This window comes from Typha latifolia, chromosome 4 (assembly GCF_019914945.1).
Source record: "Typha latifolia isolate L0001 chromosome 4, TyphaL0001v2, whole genome shotgun sequence".
NCBI classification, from domain to species: Eukaryota; Viridiplantae; Streptophyta; class Magnoliopsida; order Poales; family Typhaceae; genus Typha; species Typha latifolia.
In genome coordinates this window covers 858,376-875,878 of record NC_133089.1, presented here as the reverse complement: position 1 = coordinate 875,878, position 17,503 = coordinate 858,376, and the positions used below count along the sequence as shown (strand labels likewise).

Sequence of the window (17,503 nt, the reverse complement as noted above, 5' to 3'; positions counted from 1 at the left end):
CAAAGAGGCAATAATTCCTACCATCACAAGTGGTATAACAGACGACTCTATCTGAAGTGATGTATATTTTGCTGACATAAAATCTCCAACATCTTAATTTCGACGTAAAATTCTTTCAGCACAAACAGGATAAGAGCAATGAAACCGACAAAATGAGTAAAACCTGTTGCCGAACAATATATAATTTATGAAACTGAGTAAAAACCTGACGTATAACAATAAAAGTTTTTATTGAAAGATGATACACTTACTTTTCCACACTTTTTAATAACGACAAAGTGATAGCATGTACTTTATAGCCAGTCACCGGGGTTTATACCAGGTGCAAATTGTACAATTCGCAGCTACATATATAAAGCAAACTTTCCTCACAAGCAGTTCATAATTAAGCTACAATAGTTGACAAATCCACCTAAAGGGGCACCAGCGCCAAGATATGCAGCATTCATAAAACACCGATCTAAAAGAATGACCCATCTGGTGGCTGCACTAATTTACGGTTGTGTTGAGCTGCCATTTCTTTCCTAAGCTGCGTTAAGATATCCTCCATGGTGAAACGACGTTGCCAATTTCCCAGTAAGGCAAATTTCCTCGAATCAACCTACATTTGCTCAAACCAAAATCATGGGAAAACCAGTGAACCCTTCGAGAAGACAATATTTAGGAAAATCAATAAAAAGAGCATTCATAAACAAAAGACAACATGAAAGCATTTGCATCATCAATGAGGAGTCTAAACTGTTAGACAAGTTGGTAAAAAGAAAACACCAGAGGAAGAAAGTTATCTACCGCTCCTGTGTCAGAATTAACACAATGCATATTGATCCTTGAGTGAAATCGAACACTTGGTGGTTTCTCAGGATAATCCTTGTCACAAAACAGCTTTAGTTGATAAATGCGACCCTCATGAACAGTCTGCCAAACATAGCAACAAATAAGAATTGAGAAATCGCAGTACAGCCAATTACAAGCAGAAGTGCAGCCCATTAAATGCAGAATACAGAACGCAGAAGATCATAGCATCTGAAAGCAGGAAGAAACCCTGAGTAAGAGTTCACTAGTAACTCACATTTTGGGGGCCAATTATTGTGCCAGTCCAAGAACGCATGTATATATCATCTCCATCATCCATGCCATAGCTAACAGACCCATCGCCAATGCCCTTCTCTCCTCTCTCAAGCTCTTCTAGCAATCTGAAGTTCCGAGGAACTGCATATGAAGTAAACATTTAAAATGATATTTCCAGCCAATCAAGATATCAAATTAGCATGTTGAATGCATTATATTAGACACTATCAATAATGTTCCAGAGATTTTGGTTGTTGAACAATCGCAGCACTAGATTATTTGATATAAAAGTCATAACTACAGCATGGTCTTAAAAGCTTTAGTGTAGGTAAGCTATCAGAAATGACTCTGTTACATATTTGCAGGCGACACACCTGTCAGACTCATTCTAGTTTGTTAAAAGATAATTCTTCAAAAATTCTTACAACTCCCCTGATATCAACTTAAGATGGCAAGCAAAATAGATAGAATGATGAACAGGTCATGTGCTAACAAAAAAATCTTATTCTCAGAGACGACATACAAAGCGGATAGAAAGATTTAAAGTTCTTAATACTGAGATAAATACAAAAAATTTCTTACTGAAGACGACTTAAAAAAACTATCTAGTATTCAAGATACTTGTTCGAAAATTCTTATAGGATGGTTGACCATGCCACGCAATGGCATTTCCTTCCATCTCAACCAAAAATTGGGTGTTTTTTTTGTTTGTAAATGCCTATGGCAGTGAAAGAATTTAAGTGTTTCCAATCATACCTGATACATATATGATAGTACAGCAGTTATTCTCAAACAAAATAGTACATAAAAGTTCATTGTTTCCACATAAGATCTTTGGGTAGTTAGTTTCTAATAAATGCTAAAACTCATCTCAAAAGATTTTATAGTGCAATAGGTTCGTGTATCTAAATACAAATGAAATGTCTATCAAGTACCTCAATCTTTAAGCTGAATGACAAACTAATCTTAGTTTTTGCAAAGCCTTGAAGAAACAAGTCATACCACCTATGCCAAATCTTGGCATTATTAAACATAAACATATGGTTTGCTTGTGGACTCCAAAATAATAAGACAAACAAATGTTTGCTTTGTATTGTATACTCATATGCACAAAAATTGAAGAGAAAAAAATGAAGATACGGAAGGAATGCCAAAAGATCGCAGAGAAAGCAATGTATCCTTATATAATGAGGAGACGACAAGGTATGATCAAAAGGGGAAGAAAATGGAGAAACATGATACTATAATTTATTTCTTTAAACCCTTTCATCCTTTTTTTTCTGTCTTTGATATATAGAGCTATAGAAAGAAAAGGAGAGAACGTATTCCAGAGGGATCGGTTACTGTATGATTAAAGTTGTTATTTCCTCCCTGCATATGTTCTTAGTACTTAATAGTTAACACTATGCTGATAACATCACATGACAAGTAATGTTCAAAATCTTCAAATAAGTAGAAGCAAATGAGGTAGCTTTTCAGACAATTTAGAACTAACAGTTAGACTTGTAATTCTTTAAATTAAGCATCCGTTACCTGATCAATTCAAACCATATATTAAACTAGACAATATTACGAACTAAACAGATGCCTTAACCCAGATTGATCTATTAATTCAAGTCTAATCCAATCTATCCAAGTGAAAAGAACTTGGATGATCTTAAGGAAAAAATTCTGATACTAAACTACAAAATCTACTAACATCTTGCTCGGCTATCCTGATTACTTTGCTTAAGTTTCATCATATAACAAAAAGCCCTGCAGATAAGAAGCAGCAGCAACAATAATCGTGCCTTATGAATGTTCCTGGAAGCTTATTACTAACCATTAGGTTGTTGAATCTATACAAAAAACCAGATTACCACCCATTCAACTGTTCTTTTTACAAATAAAGATGCCATAAATGAAGTGGATTTTGCGATGAGAGAATGTTAAGTTGTTAAGAAAACATATTTATCTATATACAGCATTCTCCCAGAATACCTAAGATCAATATTTCATTTTATTTCATTGTGAGGACACTTCTATAAAGATGAGGGAAGCCCTAATATATTTTCCGTGGCGATCTGCGAAATCACAGAAGAACAATCCTCTCATCTTTCATCTGCGTTCTATATATATGATCTTACTATTTCGCCCCCGCAGAAATGTGAATCCACAGAACGATCAAGTTATACTTCTCGGGGGCATAAATCTTGATCTCAGGAAAATTAAACTATGTAAAAGAGAAGGATCTTATGCTCTCTTTCCACCTCGTCATCTACGGTTCCAAAGTGTCCGGAAAAGAGACGCAGAGAGATGAGCTATTACTTTATCAATCGATTGAAACCCTAAATCATACCGGTAAATAAGAAAGAGAAGGGCGAAAGAGAAGGAGGGGGAAGAGAAGATTTCTCACCAACGACGTCCGATTGACCCGAACTCCCCAGCGTCATCGCCGACGAACTCTCTCTCTCTCTCTCTCTCTCTCTCACCCTCTGTCTCCGTCTCTCTCCCTCTCCCTCTCCCTGTCTCTCTCTGTCTCTCTCTCTCTCTCTCTCTCTCTCTCTCTGCGAAGCTCCTTCTTCGTCCTCGGCCGACAAGCTTATCGATCGCCTTGAAACCGAATCCTACTAGTGCTCTCTCATTTGTATGATCCCTACATATCACATTATACGTGTACAATTTCTTTTAACAAAATTACACTTTCACCCCTCTTCATTACAGCCCTTAAAGGAAAATTACAATTTAAATCTAGAGCAATATTTCAGGATGATGAAAATATAATTCAATATACTCTTTCCAGTTTTTATATTTTTGCCCTTTTTCCATATATAAGATAAGGCTTTTGTAATTTAATTAAATATATATATATATATATATTTTACAGTTGATACATATTTTATTACAATAAACTGTAAATAACAGTACATACTAAAATTTATTATTATAATTTATAAAATCAGATACAAATTAATTGTAAAAGCCCCGTACTACTCCACTGTACTTCTCTTTTATTCTTGTGCCTTGATAAACCAACCAACTAATCTCATTGAGAGCACTGTATTCGCAAAACAAGTCCGTTAAAATTAGGATTTAGGATCATTTTTGCAAAATACCACCTCCAGTTAGATTCACCATAACAAAAAGATGTTTGATAATTGACTTGAGAAAAAGTCTTGCGTATTTTTCGTTCTTTCCCCACGCATGCTGAACCATATCATATTTAAGAACATACATAGGATTTTCAAATCAAAGAAGAATGTATCTCAGTTTACAACTTGTTATGCCCCATAAAATATATGACAAGATAATAATAACCAATCATTTTCAATGAACTACAACACAGAAGCTTTGATCCTTGATACCCAGAAATTTACCAAACTTTGATCTGGCTCCCATCCTCATGGTTAAACTCGACTCAAACTCTTTCTCTGTTTTTGGTCCCTTCCAAGTTTACATCAACAAAGGACTTGAATAGTTCCGGCTCAGAGAGAGGGGGAAAAGTATTTTGTTTTTCTTTAAAAAAAAAATCTGTGGCTCAATCTCCAAATGGTAAGGGAGAGATGCCCTCGCAGAAGCTGTGTGGAAGACCTGAATTTAAATCGCTGGCTTGAATGATCACAGCAGCACAAAGTCTTGGACCTTCAACTTTCTTTCTGGGTACACTGGCCCACAAGTTCTTACTTACCTGGTTGAAGAAATCAGAAATAAATGACCCATAAATTAGAAATCTGGTGAATAAAATTGCTTTCGACGAGATCATTTATGGCAACATTGGGGTGAATAAATTACCATTGGGATGATTCTGATCTCCACTTTCTCGTGGTTTCTTAGCTTCTCTTTTAGCTGTCTCAGCTGCCAAAATTAAGAAAATCATCAGTAGTCAAAATCAGAACTTCAAGAAAAAAAGAACACTTGAGGTGCAGTAATATCTAATATGTGAAATGATTCATAAGCTCTCTTCTCCTCTCGTTTCCATTCTCAAACCCTAACTCATCTTTCCTCTCCTCTCTTCTTTTCTCCTCTAATTAAACACTTATTTACTAAATAGGTCATTACAAAATATAACTAACTAAATATGTGTTTAACAAATACAGTGCTATGAAATATAATCAACCAAACAAACTATTTGTTTCTCTATATACAATATTTAGAGCAACATGTATTTCTAAATACAAGAAACTAAATGACCCCATAGTTTATGTATGATGATTCTCAAATGATTCAATTAATATAATATCTAGATATTAGAGTAGCTATCAGAAAATGCACAAATGCATGGACCAAATATTGAAGTATTTCCACATCTTGATTGAAAATTAAACCAAACAACTTGACCAAAGGGATTGAGGGAATGCCCTTGTTTAAAGAAGTCTTAAGTTCTCAACAAGATTTTAAAAGGCTATAGGCAGTAGACGGGCAGACAAAGGATTATGTAGTGCCTAGGCAAGCACCCACAATTCAAGATGGTAAAAAATAAACAAATTACAGAAATAATAGTTAGAGAGGAAGTTAAACAATATACTAATGTATTTTGTTAAGAACTATAGTAAGATATTTGAATTCCCTAATTCATCAACATGTACAATAATTTTAAATTTCAAAGTCAATCTACATACTAAAATATGATATGAGATGCTAAAGTGCTCACCTAGGTGAAACCTAAATGGAGCATAGTTATATTCTATCTAAAGCGAGAGAGAGCCAAGGCATTCAGGCTTAAAACAATGGTTCTCAAGTTTTTGATTTTCAATTCCAGATCCATGAAATGAGATAGACTAACTGAAAAAGCTACATGAAATCCCAAAAGGCAATTATAGGACGAAACTGTACCTTTAAATTTCCTTTTCTTGTTAGCTCTTCTTCTCCTCCGTTCTGCTTGTGTTAGCTCGCCCTCTTCCTTAATATCACCTTTTCCTTCAAAAACTTCTTCAGGAGCAAGCATCGCAGCATCTGATACAGCGACAGGTGCAACCTGCAAAAAACATTAGATTTGTCAGTCGTATAGCTCACAAAAAAAGGAAAAAGGAGGAAACAAAAAACCAAGTCTTAAGAGCTTATATACCTCTTCCATTGCTAGTGCAGGAACATTTGCTTGTATAGACATGTCTTCAATGACCTGCAAAGGTAATGCTTTTATAAGTCTATGAAGGAAAATTTTCTATAGCTATGGTAGAAAAAAATTGAAACAATTGCATACCGGCTTTGGAGCAAAGTGGAAATGAGACAATGCATCCAGCTTCAAACAGATCTTCTTAAACAGAATACTTGCCTAAGCAAAAGAAAGATAAATCATTACAGCAACTTTTGCACAGTTATTGAAGAATACGATGTAAAGAAGCAATCATGACCTACATGAGGGTACTAAGTACGAATCGTGTATGCACATGCTAGTGTTACAGGCCCTCAGCGCACACAAGGTTTGGGCAGCCACAGGAATATAAATTACACTATATTATGAAAAGGTGACAAAGACATGTATGTGCTGCCGTTTCACTTACCATAGCATCTACTTAACTGTTCAACTTTAATGGTTAAACACTTAGATATGTTACACCTTTTGAGTAGCCTTAAACTGACAGCCTGTACCAAATTATGGCTAACAGAATTTTTGGCAAAAAAGGTTGCCTAGAGTATCAAAATATTATTCTATCAAGAGGCAAACTTCGTGGGCTATATATTAACTTATGCATATATCTTGGTTATATTAGACTTCAATATTTAAACCTTTTGAGAGCCAAGTTAACCATGTTATGCTCTTGGTGAAACTATATGCAAAAGGGCAGGACTAGAGTCACTAAACACAATCTTCTACCTCATTTGAACAAAAGTAAAGCACTTGCATATATAGCTTTTTGCGAGCTATATTATAGTCAACAAATATGTACTTAATAATTACATTTTTTTCAGTAATAATACCTCTCTCTTTTGTTCATCTGAAACAGAAAGAGGAGCAGCTGCTAAGCCGGCTTTCTGGGCATACTCTTCCTGAATTATATAGCAAAAGAGATAACATTAGTCAAAAACTGGATATGTTCTAAACATATGAATTCTTATAATCTCCTAAATATGGAGCAAATCTGATTCAACTAAGAGGAAGGAATATATGATAAAAGTTACAGACCTCATATATTTCAGCAAGGCCCTTCTTGCTCTTGTTCTCATCCTGTAAATTAAAGGAAATTATGTCCAGATAAGCATATCTGATCCTAGAAAGAACTTTCAGGGAATTTCCTAAAATTCAAGCTTACCAGCTCCTTGTGCTCTTTTGGTCCTTTAGATGGTAATGCAGGAGCCCTTTCAACATCATCAAAGTGCCCCTGCAAAACCGAAGAAAGAATATATGTACATCAGCCATCTATTTAAAGTTTAAGAAAGAGAATTCCTACACAAAATTCTAATAATCTTGCGCATGGAGTGACAAAATAACCTCCATCTGAAAATACAGTCTTTCAGCATGATGATAAAACAATCTATCATCAGGATCATGATGGAAAAAGTTTTGGTTTTGCTACAAAGTAGCAGTCAAATTATGGGCAAGAAAACCACCTGATTATAGCAATAACTGTGTTATTAACCAAAGGACAGATCCAGACGAACATAATAGGATTCTTTCTTGAATGGATGAGAAAAGGCTATGAGTGTGTACAGTGTGTAAATTGTGCAGGCGAGAAAGAGCAGACAGTAGCATTAATATTCAAGAAAGCAACTAGAGCAGGCAAGCAGCCAAAAGACTGGATAGCGCACAAATACAACTAAGGTCAACAATGCCCAAGCATATTTGGGTATTCAATGAACAAAAGATTAATTATAAATTTTAGTAAAAGAATAGGACTAAAAGTAAATACTCCCACTCCCAGTTGACCCAAAATGGAGGTAAAACAGGAGTGAGGGGTTCACATATCTTTCAGACGATGACCAACTTACCTCCACAATCCTTTTTCTAATCAGATCCTCAAGTGAAGCCGTGACTTCCTCTGTGATTACTGGAGCAGGTCTCACATTGTGCTCAAAATCGAGGTCAACTTCAAGAGCACTGTTTTTGGGCCTTTTAGCAGCAGTAATCTATCATAGAACTGAGGATACTCAATACAGATGATGAAAAAACAAACCAAGCTCACAAAATTTGTATACTCAATAACAAAGTTAGTCATTTAGTTTGAGTCAAGTTATAAAAGTAAAATATACCTCTCCCTGCATGGTCCAGGACTTGGGTTCCAAATTGGCTTTCTCCATTTCATCTATCTTAGAGCGCATCTTCTGGATCTCTTTCTCATGGGTCGAGAGAATTTTCATATTCTGTTGTTAAAAAGAAAATGTTGCGTAATCAATGGTTTGTAACATTCATCTATTCACTAGTATCTCCCTAAGGTTTAGTAGAATGAAAGATTAGATTTTAGTGCCCACATCCTCATTATCTTCCTGATCATCATCCATTTCCATGTCTCCTGAGCTATCCAGGAATTGAACTTTCTTTGAGGAACTTCTCTTTTTACCATCTTTCTTGTTTCCTCTCTTGGCTTTGCCTCCAAAGAAGTCTTCATACCTGGAGACGACCCCTTTCACATGGTTAAAGCCCAAATGTAAATATCAAAGCTCTATCAACAAAAGAAATAGCTAAAGAAGATAATATTCTATGCATAAGACATCTTCTTGTAATGCCAGATTGTGCACACTTGAGTCCTATGAACATGCTATACACCACTGCTTTGGGTTGCACAAGTGAACATTCACTTTAACATATTTTTGTACTCCCCCTTGAGAAAGTAACCACAAACTAACATACATCCACTAAAAGTGCAAATGCATATGAAATTTTTCAGCAACTACCAAAAGGAAACATGCACTGAAGGTACAACCTCTTCTTGTAACGCCAGGTTATATATATATGTTTTAGTCATATGAACCTACTATACTTCATTGCTTTGGGTTGCACAGGTGAATATTGGATTTAAGAAAAAATTGCACTCTTCCCTGAGAGAGTAATCATAACTAAAGTACGTCTACTAAAAGAGCATATGCATATAAAACCTTCTTTGATAATCAAACTAAAACATGTGTTAATAATACAACTAGTTGATGCATCACCATATGTCTAATTTGTCAAGAATAAGTGCAGGTCCACTTTTGTTCCTGAAGCTTCAGCCAACCTATTTTCAAAGTTACAATTGTCATGGTGTACAAGTGAGGCAAAAGATGGCATTGAAGTTGTCATGGTGGGTTCAGAGTCAGTGTACATTTTTGCAATTGGTAATTAGTGTTGTATTTAGGGTTGTCAAAAAAAACTTGCCGGCTCATGAGACTCGTGAGCTCAACTTATTTAGAGCTTAGTTTTAAAGCTTAACTCGAGCTCTAAATGAGTCGAGCCAAGTTGAGCCAAGCTAGAGTCAGCTCGCTCAAGCTTGGCTCGATATATAATATGTGAGATGATATTATATATATATAGACCAAAAGATATGTATAAATTTTATGTAGCATAACTAGTTAAAGCATCTTACTTTAAACTAGCCAACTTGGGTTTTGATCCTACTCTACTCTATTTATTTGTGATTTTCCATTAGGAATCTTAGTTGTTTAGTCCCATATTAGAAACTTGATAGTGTACATATGCCCTTATAACTATCATTCCCCCTAATTGCTTTAAATTGGTTTTGATTGATTAGCCTAATGGAGTAATAGGTTTTTGGATGGAACCGATCGAGCTAATTTGAGTTGACTTGATATTTCGGCAAGCCAAGCCGAGCTTGCATTATTGAGCCCGTCTCGAGCTCGAGTTGAGTTCGAACTGAAGTTATACTAGTTCTGACCCAAGCTGAGCTAAACCCAGCTCACTCAAGCTCAGCTCATTTACACCCCCTAGTTGCATTGCATCTGATTCCTCAAAGCATAGTCATATTGCTTAGGTTGTTTACTTGGTATAAGTTTCTTGTGCTGCAAGGAAAAGCTAGCAAAGTAATCCATAAAACAAAGGCATGAAGAAAGGAAAACAAATGCCCTGACATGCTTTCACAAAAGCCAAGACAAGTTGCAGTCTGTGAGAAAGAATACATGGCATATACAAATCAAAGTTTGATACTCCAATGGGATAGTGAAAATAGGCGCACCTTGCATTTTCATCAACATCTACTTCTTCATCACCTTCATCAACATCATCAAAATCTTCCAACTAAAAGTTTTGATATTACAAACAAATCAGATAGGGAAAAACATATAAATTGCCCCAGTAGAATTATGAAATTCCTTCATCAACATCATCAAAATCTTCGAACAAAAATTGATATTACAAATGAATCAGATAAGAAAAAACTATAAAATTGCCCCAATATAATAATGAAATTCAATTGGACAATTGTCAAACGCTGTCTACTACATTATAACCGATAAATAACAAGAAAAACAGCTAGTACTATATCAGGTTTTCTCAGACAAAATAGAATTGAAAAAGAAAGTAAAACCATTTTAATTTTTCCATGTGTCAAACAAATTTGACCTGAAGATTTTGTCATCCGATAAGTAAGGTCTTCAATAAAACTCTGAATTTGTAATTGTAAGGAACTAAATCGGGGTTTTCCCGAAAATAACATAAACGTTATTTAGCTTAATTCTAATGGAAGAGAAAGCAACCTGCCAAAAACAAAAGAAAAAAAAGGGCCGAAAGCAAAAATTCTCACATTCAAATCGTCTCCTCCATCCTCTTCCTCTTCATCATCATCCTCGTCCTCATCCTTCCTAGACTTCTTTTTAAGGTCTTGATTCCCTTTCTTGTTCTTCGCAAGGCCATACTCCTTCTCCTCGTCCTTCTCCAGGTATTCCTCCAATTCATTTATCTTCAAGAACCCATCCTCCACGCCTCCCGCTTTCTTATCACCTTGGTCCCCTTCCTCCTCCTCATCACCATCGTCATCCTCATCTTCTTCTCCCTCCTTCATGTCCTCGTCATCGCCTTCGTCCTCTTCTCCGTCCCCTTCGTCCTCTTTCTCCTCCTCGTCTTCCTTATCTTCTTCTTCTTCTTCTTCTTCTTCTTCTTTATTTTCGAGGATAGGAGGAGGAAGAGGAAAGCGAGAAGGGGGCTGTTGCTCGAGACGTCTAAGCTCGCGGCGGAGATGAGAGAGGAGGGGCCGGTAGAGAAGATCGATCTGGTACCATATTTGCTCGGCGTCGAAGGACTCGTCGACGAGGAGGGATTCGAGTGGGGGATTAGGGCATAAGGGGGCAAGAGACGAGAAGAGGTGCCGTGAGGCAACGCGCGCGAGGCCGGAGAGCTCCGGCGACGGCGAGAGGTAGGTGGCCGGATTGGTCGAGCAAAGCCGCTCTAGGGCTTCTTCTCCTGCCGTGGTCGCCGCCATGGAAGAGAGAGGAAGAACAAGGAGGAGGACACGACAGGTTGCCGCCGAGGAGTTGAGGAGTGAAAGAGGGTTTTAGTCGCGGCTGGGTTTTTCTCTAGGGTTATTTTGCACATCACACCTCCTTTTAATCTTTATTGCAAAGAACCCCTCCTAAACTTTACATATTAACAATATTATTTTAGGTATGTTTAAGAGTAAAAATGCTCTTCGGCCTTCAGATGGTTTTTCTTTTATAAATAAGGGCATTATTACTCAGAATCAGGAACGTACACTTTAGGTGATGATATACATTACACACAAAACACTAAAATATAAGCAGGAAACCATATCAATTGGACATATTTGATTGAGCTTTTGTGTTTTCTTTTTCTTCCAAGGGGAATGTATGTATGTACGTAGGCAAAGTTTTATTCATTCTAATTCTATAGAGACAGTCTAACACATATCATGAGAAAGGGAATAGGGTGAATCTTACTTACTTGGTTACAATATATAATAGTATTGTAAGGAAAATAAGATAACAAGCCATATGACACAAACAAAGTATAACACAAAGCACAATTCTAGAGGATTCACAAGAGCATAGTGTCTAAAATTAGGTTGTGGCTTTGTGTCATGATACGATAGTCAAAGACGGACACGGTCTTACGAAACTTCGAAAGGCTAGAGAAGAGAATCATTGATCAACAGCCACGTAAGCATATTACAAAATAGAAAGAAAGAAAAAAATAACAAAACTAAAATAACGCAGACGCATGCAGTGGTAAGCCACGAATCCGACGAGTGAGTGGCTACAAAGGAGCGAAGCGACATGAATGTAATAAGGAATCGGTAGAGCCCATGGAGAGGGTGGAGAATAATAAGCTTGAAGGAGGAAGGTGGAGGTGGCGATCTGGTGTGGTAGAGGGAGTGGCGCGGGAGCATCAAAAGAGCGGCAGGAGAGCAACAAAAACTATGGAGAGGATGAAGGATGAGCTTGGAAGATGAAGTAGGGGATGAGGGAGCGGCAAGGACTTAAGATGAGATAGGAAATCGGCGGAGATCGAGAAAAGGATGTGAGGACATTGGCAGAGCAGAGCTCATGAAGAAGATGAGAAGAGGGAAAGAGGGAATGAAAGAAAGAATGGGGAAATCTGTCTCCCTCCAACTACTAGATTGGGTTGGGCTCTCATTGTTCTACTAGATTGGGCTTTTACCTTTCGATGGGATGATAATCAGATTATATCAATATTGAGGTCCAGAAAATTTAAGACATATGCAGCCTAGGGCTCAAAATTTCACTCAAATAACGATTTGGGTTATGTAATCACGTCATTCATCGCATTAAGGTAACATAAACCTAGCTAATTCCGCAAATTTATCTTCATAAATGCCTATTTATTTAGGAGGGACTCATGAGATGAGCTCTTCTTTTTATGACTATTTAATTAGGAGGGACTCCTGGGATGAGCTCTTCCTTTTTTCCTCTTTCACTGTAACGAAAACTTTAGGACTGTGTTTAGTTTGATGCGAAGCTTGAACTTGATTAACTGGTCCTATTTTCTAAGCTTAACTGAAGCATCTTGAACTAGACAAAGAAAACATATGATATCTGGTTATGAATTAGGTTACTTTTAATATGATGTGAAAACATATTAGTTTTGAAAGGAAATAAATAATATATAAAATTAATGGATTAAAATGCTCCTTAACTTAAATGATAAAATAATAAATTTAATTAAAAATAAAAAAATATTTAATTACTGGACGAGGCTAACTAGGAAATCTTCAATTGTAATGCTGAACTAAGATCCAAGAAACGTCAACTCAAGTAACAAATATTTTAATTTTTACGAATAAATAACAAGTTAGGTGGAAGAAGATGGTTTATATGCCAATTGAGCTAACATTTATGATAAGCACCAATATTGAAGACAAAAAGCAAGCGATAGGATTTGTCATAGTCTTTAATTGCTATACTATAGGTTGGTTGGTAGGTGAAGGTGAGTAATGTTCAAAAAAAACTTGACTTCTATCCTATAAATATTATAGCAAATTGTTATGTCTAGCATCGCTTACATTTGACGCATCCTAAATTTCTCCTAGTTGTTAATTTAATTATGAACTCGTGAAGAAGGATCGAGGATTATTTTAAGTGTTGCCATTTCACCAGGTTACTTCGAAGGTGACAATTATAATGGAATAAGAAATGGGGATGCGAGCCATATCGATTCACGGGAGTTGAAGATACCATGGGCAAGTTGGATTCATAAACCAGTGCAGAAGCTTATAGAAGTTTGATGCAGTAGAAAAGAAAAGTAGCATGAAACTAGAGATCACAGCATGGTTGTAAGAGAGAAAAATGTCTACTATGTAATGAATCAATCGCTTATTATGTATCGTTATAGAATTACAGAATCAAACACAAAATGGGATATTAATGCAACTTGGCCCTTAAAAAAACCACGTATGATAAGGTTTTGGTATGAAAGAGCCACATCTGACAACATGAGATAAAGAATGTAAACGAACTTACTCTCGTAGCTGAGAGGTTGTTTCTTGTAGTGGCTGCCGGCTATCTCGGCCCGGACAGTTGCTGGGCCGACATGTACGACAGTGAAGTCGACCAACCGCTGCTGCTCGGCATATTGTCGGACTCAGTCGTCTTACTTCCGCCGCCGGCCGTCCTTATATTTCCGATCCCCCTCTTCATCTGCATGAATCCCCTCCCGTACAACCTCAGGAAGTTAAGCGAGTCTACACTGGGGTCCACGACCTCCATGCTCCCTTCCAGCATTCCGGCCACCACCACCATGCTCGGCCTCATCGCCGGCTCCTCGTGCAGGCAGCAGAGCGCAACCTTCACCATCCTCCCCACCTCCTCGCTCTTCACCTGCTTCTCCAACCTCGGGTCCACAAGCTCCTCGTACGTCCTCTTCTCGTGCATCTCCAATGCGATCATTGGAAAGTAAACATCTAAGCTCTCTTGGTTATTCCAATTCCTTCTTCCACTAACAATTTCGAGCAATACCATCCCGAAGCTATACACGTCCGTTTTGTCGGAGATGGCCGTGTTCGTTAGCCACTCCGGTGCGAGGTAGCCTCGCGTCCCCCTCATCGTCGTGAAGAGGCAAGACTGCTCCGGGCTCAGCAGCTTCGCGAAACCGAAATCGCCGATTTTAACGCCGTTGTGCTCGTCGAGGAGTATGTTCTCCGGCTTGACGTCGCAGTGGATGATCTTGTGCTCGCAGCCGGAGTGGAGGTAGGCGAGCCCCTGCGCCGCGCCGACCGCGACGTTGAACCGGTCGGCCCAACTCAGCACCGGGCCGGAGCCAAAGATGGAGCGGTCGAGCGAGCCGTGGCTCATGAACTCGAGGACGAGGAGGCGGCGCGTGCCCTCGGCGCAGAAGCCGCGGAGCTTGACGAGGTTCTTGTGGTGGATGCTGCCGATGACGGCGATTTCGGTGCAGAATTCACGCTTGCCTTGCATGCCGACGTTGGTGATCTTCTTGACGGCGACGAGAGTCTTGTCCGGGAGCTGGCCTTTGTAGACGGAGCCGAAGCCGCCGGAGCCGATTTGATTGTTGAAGTTGTCGGTGGCGGCTTCCAGGTCGGAGAAGGTGAACCGAGTGGGTAATCCTGGGATGGAGATTTCTTGGTCTTCTTGGTGCCATTCCTGTTCCCTCTCACTCCTTTGTCCACGTTTGGTCTCGTTCTTCTTCTTCGTCTCTCTCCTTCGCCACCATCGGAAGCCCACAAAGGAGATCAAGAGTACAGCGACGATTATCGATCCCAAGGGTACCAAGATGGCAATAGCGACTATCGAAGTGTTGGAGCTCGGGCTGGGTGGTGAAGGTGGATTAACCGCCTTGATGTAGCCAATAGCAGAGGAAGAGTCCTCTGCGTTGGATTCAAAGAGAGACCCCAATTGCTGCTCAAGAAGGAAGCAGGACTTTGAGGAATTACTATAAAAGAAGCCCAGACATGAGCAATTCCCCGAGCATAGTCTCCGGCAAACGGAGATATCACTGCCGGAGGATGTCGGCGACGAGAATCGATTAGCAAAGTAGCTGGTTCCGTTGCCGAGGTTAAGATAAGCGATTGGAGACGACGGTCCACCGCTATCGCAAGAGTCGCTATCGGAGTGAAACAGAACTGAGCCATCGGCAGGCAAGCACGCACCCGCCGAGTCAGTAGTGAAACCAACCGGACACTTGCAAGATGAACCATTTGACCACCCGGAACAAACGCCGAGCACCTTGCATGCGAATGGAAGATCGCAATCCCCGGTAGGGAAAAACAATAGATTGTTTAGATTTGGAGAGGAACTATTAGGGGAGTAGCTCAGGATCTGCAAGCGACCTGAAGAATCTAATTTGGCTAAGCGGAATTCGTTGGTGGAAGATAGAGGTGGGAAAAGCAACTGGAGTACAGTTCTATTTCCACCTCCAGAAGCAAAGAGGAAGAGACCTGTGGAATTCATGGCCATGGAGGCGATTGGAAAGTTGGAGTCTTTCGTCGAGCGGAGGTCAGAGGAGATCGCCCAGTAGGTAAGGAAGGTGGAATTGGATGTAGAAGACGACCATTGGAGAAAGGCGTCGTCTTTGGTGAGAAAAAGGCGATAGTTCCCAGAAAAGAGAGATTTTCCCAATAGAAGGTTTTGATTTGGGAGAAGGGTATCGGTAGGGTGGGCAAAGGAGGACCAAAGAGAAGCATTGGATGAATCAAGGAGGAGGAGCTCGCCGGAGTCGAGGAGGCGGAGGGAGGCTGCGGCAGCGGAGAGGGGAGGAGTCGACCACACGACGCTGGCTCCGGGGATGGAAAGAGAGAGGCCGGAAGATGAGAAGGCGAAGACGGCGGAGGAGGGAAGAGGAGAGGAAGGGTTTGCGGACCAAACAGGGGTGTGAGAAGAGTACTGGAGGAGGGAGACGTAGAATTGAGAAGAAGAATGAGAAGACTCATCCGGGTTGAAGAAAGAGAGGGCGAAGAGAGAGGTAGGGGAGAGGAGGAAGACGCCGGAGTTGTCGACGAAGTGGAGGTAGGAGGCGGAGAAGTTGGGATAGAGGAATTCGGTGGAGATGGGACCGGCAATAGTGGTGGTGGGAGAGAGGAAAAGGGGGAGGAGGAAGAGGAGAGAGCAGGGAGACATGAGGGAGGAGGGTGTGGTGGTCAGCGACTTGCATGCAGTTGATGAAGAGGATGATGACTTCGGTGTAACGCGTGAGTTGACCATCGAAGGAGGGTGTGGGGAGGGGGGGGGCCCATCAAGCAAGTCAGTGAACGATCGTACTGTAGCACGTGGCAGCTCTTAACGATCTTACTTGAACTCGAGGCAATAAAGAGATCCAGATTATTGTGTAATCAATTACTTTTTTGAACAGAAAGCAAATCTTGTAACATCTCATTTAAGATATAAATCGTCCTAAGCTAGGCAATCTGACTGAATTATTATCATTCTAATTGTTTTGCAACTTTGTTGATTTAATTCGACGATGGAGATGGGAAAAGGATGACTAATAAACGCAATAAACAGGGTCCTCGTTATATGGTGGGAAACAGCAAGCGGTTGGCAAGATAATATCAGTCAGCACTGGAATTGCGGTTCAATGCAGACCCGTGGCTTCTCTTAGCTGCTGTATATTATAAATAAAAGCTTAGGAATAGGATGCACCAACCGACCAACGTATCAATGTCCAAGTGGTAAAGGGCATATTATTTATCGGTGCTTCCGGTCGAAAGAAGACTTCAGTTGAGATAGTAATTGCATTTATTGCCTTTACTACTGAAAGTGAAGGCACAGAGACCAATTTGCCAACTATGATCTATGATGAGGCTATCTATCATACAGTAGATTTCGGTGCATCTTCTGGTGGGAGTTGAGAGTTGAAAGTTGTGTTATCTTTTCAACTTAAATGAGTTCATTTAAAGATGACAGAAACGCTTGATTTCCTTGTGGTTACTGATAGGGATCCAAAATAACTGTTACTAGTCAAAGCAAAAGATGTAGTCTATAAGCAGCATCATTCTATTTATCTTCTATAATATCTAGTCCTAGTTAGAACATAAATATCTAAAATAAGAACTTTTCATAAAACTGTCTAGATTCTGTGTGTATTTTTATTTTTGCACAC

At 39.3% G+C, this 17,503-nt stretch overlaps 2 protein-coding genes across 3 annotated transcripts; both read right to left on the bottom strand.

Moving 5' to 3' along the window:
- Nucleotides 1-211: 211 nt before the first annotated feature.
- Nucleotides 212-3,694, bottom strand: LOC140787767 (ubiquitin-conjugating enzyme E2 variant 1C). The gene is made up of 4 exons (XM_073136861.1): nt 3,464-3,694; nt 1,070-1,209; nt 790-915; nt 212-601 (listed from the first exon to the last, which is right to left on the bottom strand). Exons 1-4 carry the CDS (start codon nt 3,498-3,500, stop codon nt 461-463), a joined length of 444 nt encoding a protein of 147 aa, XP_072992962.1. The 5' UTR covers nt 3,501-3,694; the 3' UTR covers nt 212-460.
- Nucleotides 3,695-4,269: 575 nt separating this feature from the next.
- On the bottom strand, nt 4,270-17,407 carry LOC140787141 (M phase phosphoprotein 10). 2 transcript variants are annotated; one of them, XM_073135922.1, is made up of 13 exons: nt 10,719-11,667; nt 10,152-10,213; nt 8,455-8,593; nt 8,236-8,346; nt 7,975-8,112; nt 7,299-7,367; nt 7,172-7,213; nt 6,967-7,035; nt 6,248-6,319; nt 6,113-6,166; nt 5,881-6,022; nt 4,840-4,902; nt 4,270-4,735 (listed from the first exon to the last, which is right to left on the bottom strand). In XM_073135922.1, exons 1-13 carry the CDS (start codon nt 11,391-11,393, stop codon nt 4,728-4,730), a joined length of 1,644 nt encoding a protein of 547 aa, XP_072992023.1. In that variant the 5' UTR covers nt 11,394-11,667; the 3' UTR covers nt 4,270-4,727. The 2 variants fall into 2 exon arrangements, 1 of the variants encoding a protein (XP_072992023.1); XR_012108760.1 differs by lacking the exons at nt 4,270-4,735; nt 4,840-4,902; nt 5,881-6,022; ... (6 more) ...; nt 8,236-8,346; nt 10,719-11,667 and adding an exon at nt 13,909-17,407 and having other exon boundaries at nt 8,548-8,593.
- Between the last annotated feature and the right edge of the window lie 96 nt (nt 17,408-17,503).

Coding starts and splice junctions, on each gene's coding strand:
- LOC140787767 (XM_073136861.1), bottom strand. CDS start 3,500: ATGACGCTGGGGAGTTCGGGTCAATCGGACGTCGTTG. Junction 916..1,069: donor CAATAATTGGCCCCCAAAAT/GTGAGTTACTAG, acceptor TATGTTTGGCAG/ACTGTTCATGAGGGTCGCAT. Junction 602..789: donor TTAATTCTGACACAGGAGCG/GTAGATAACTTT, acceptor GAGCAAATGTAG/GTTGATTCGAGGAAATTTGC.
- LOC140787141 (XM_073135922.1), bottom strand. CDS start 11,393: ATGGCGGCGACCACGGCAGGAGAAGAAGCCCTAGAGCGGCTTTGCTCG. Junction 7,214..7,298: donor CAAAAGAGCACAAGGAGCTG/GTAAGCTTGAAT, acceptor TTTAATTTACAG/GATGAGAACAAGAGCAAGAA. Junction 6,023..6,112: donor CTGCACTAGCAATGGAAGAG/GTATATAAGCTC, acceptor TGTTTTTTGCAG/GTTGCACCTGTCGCTGTATC.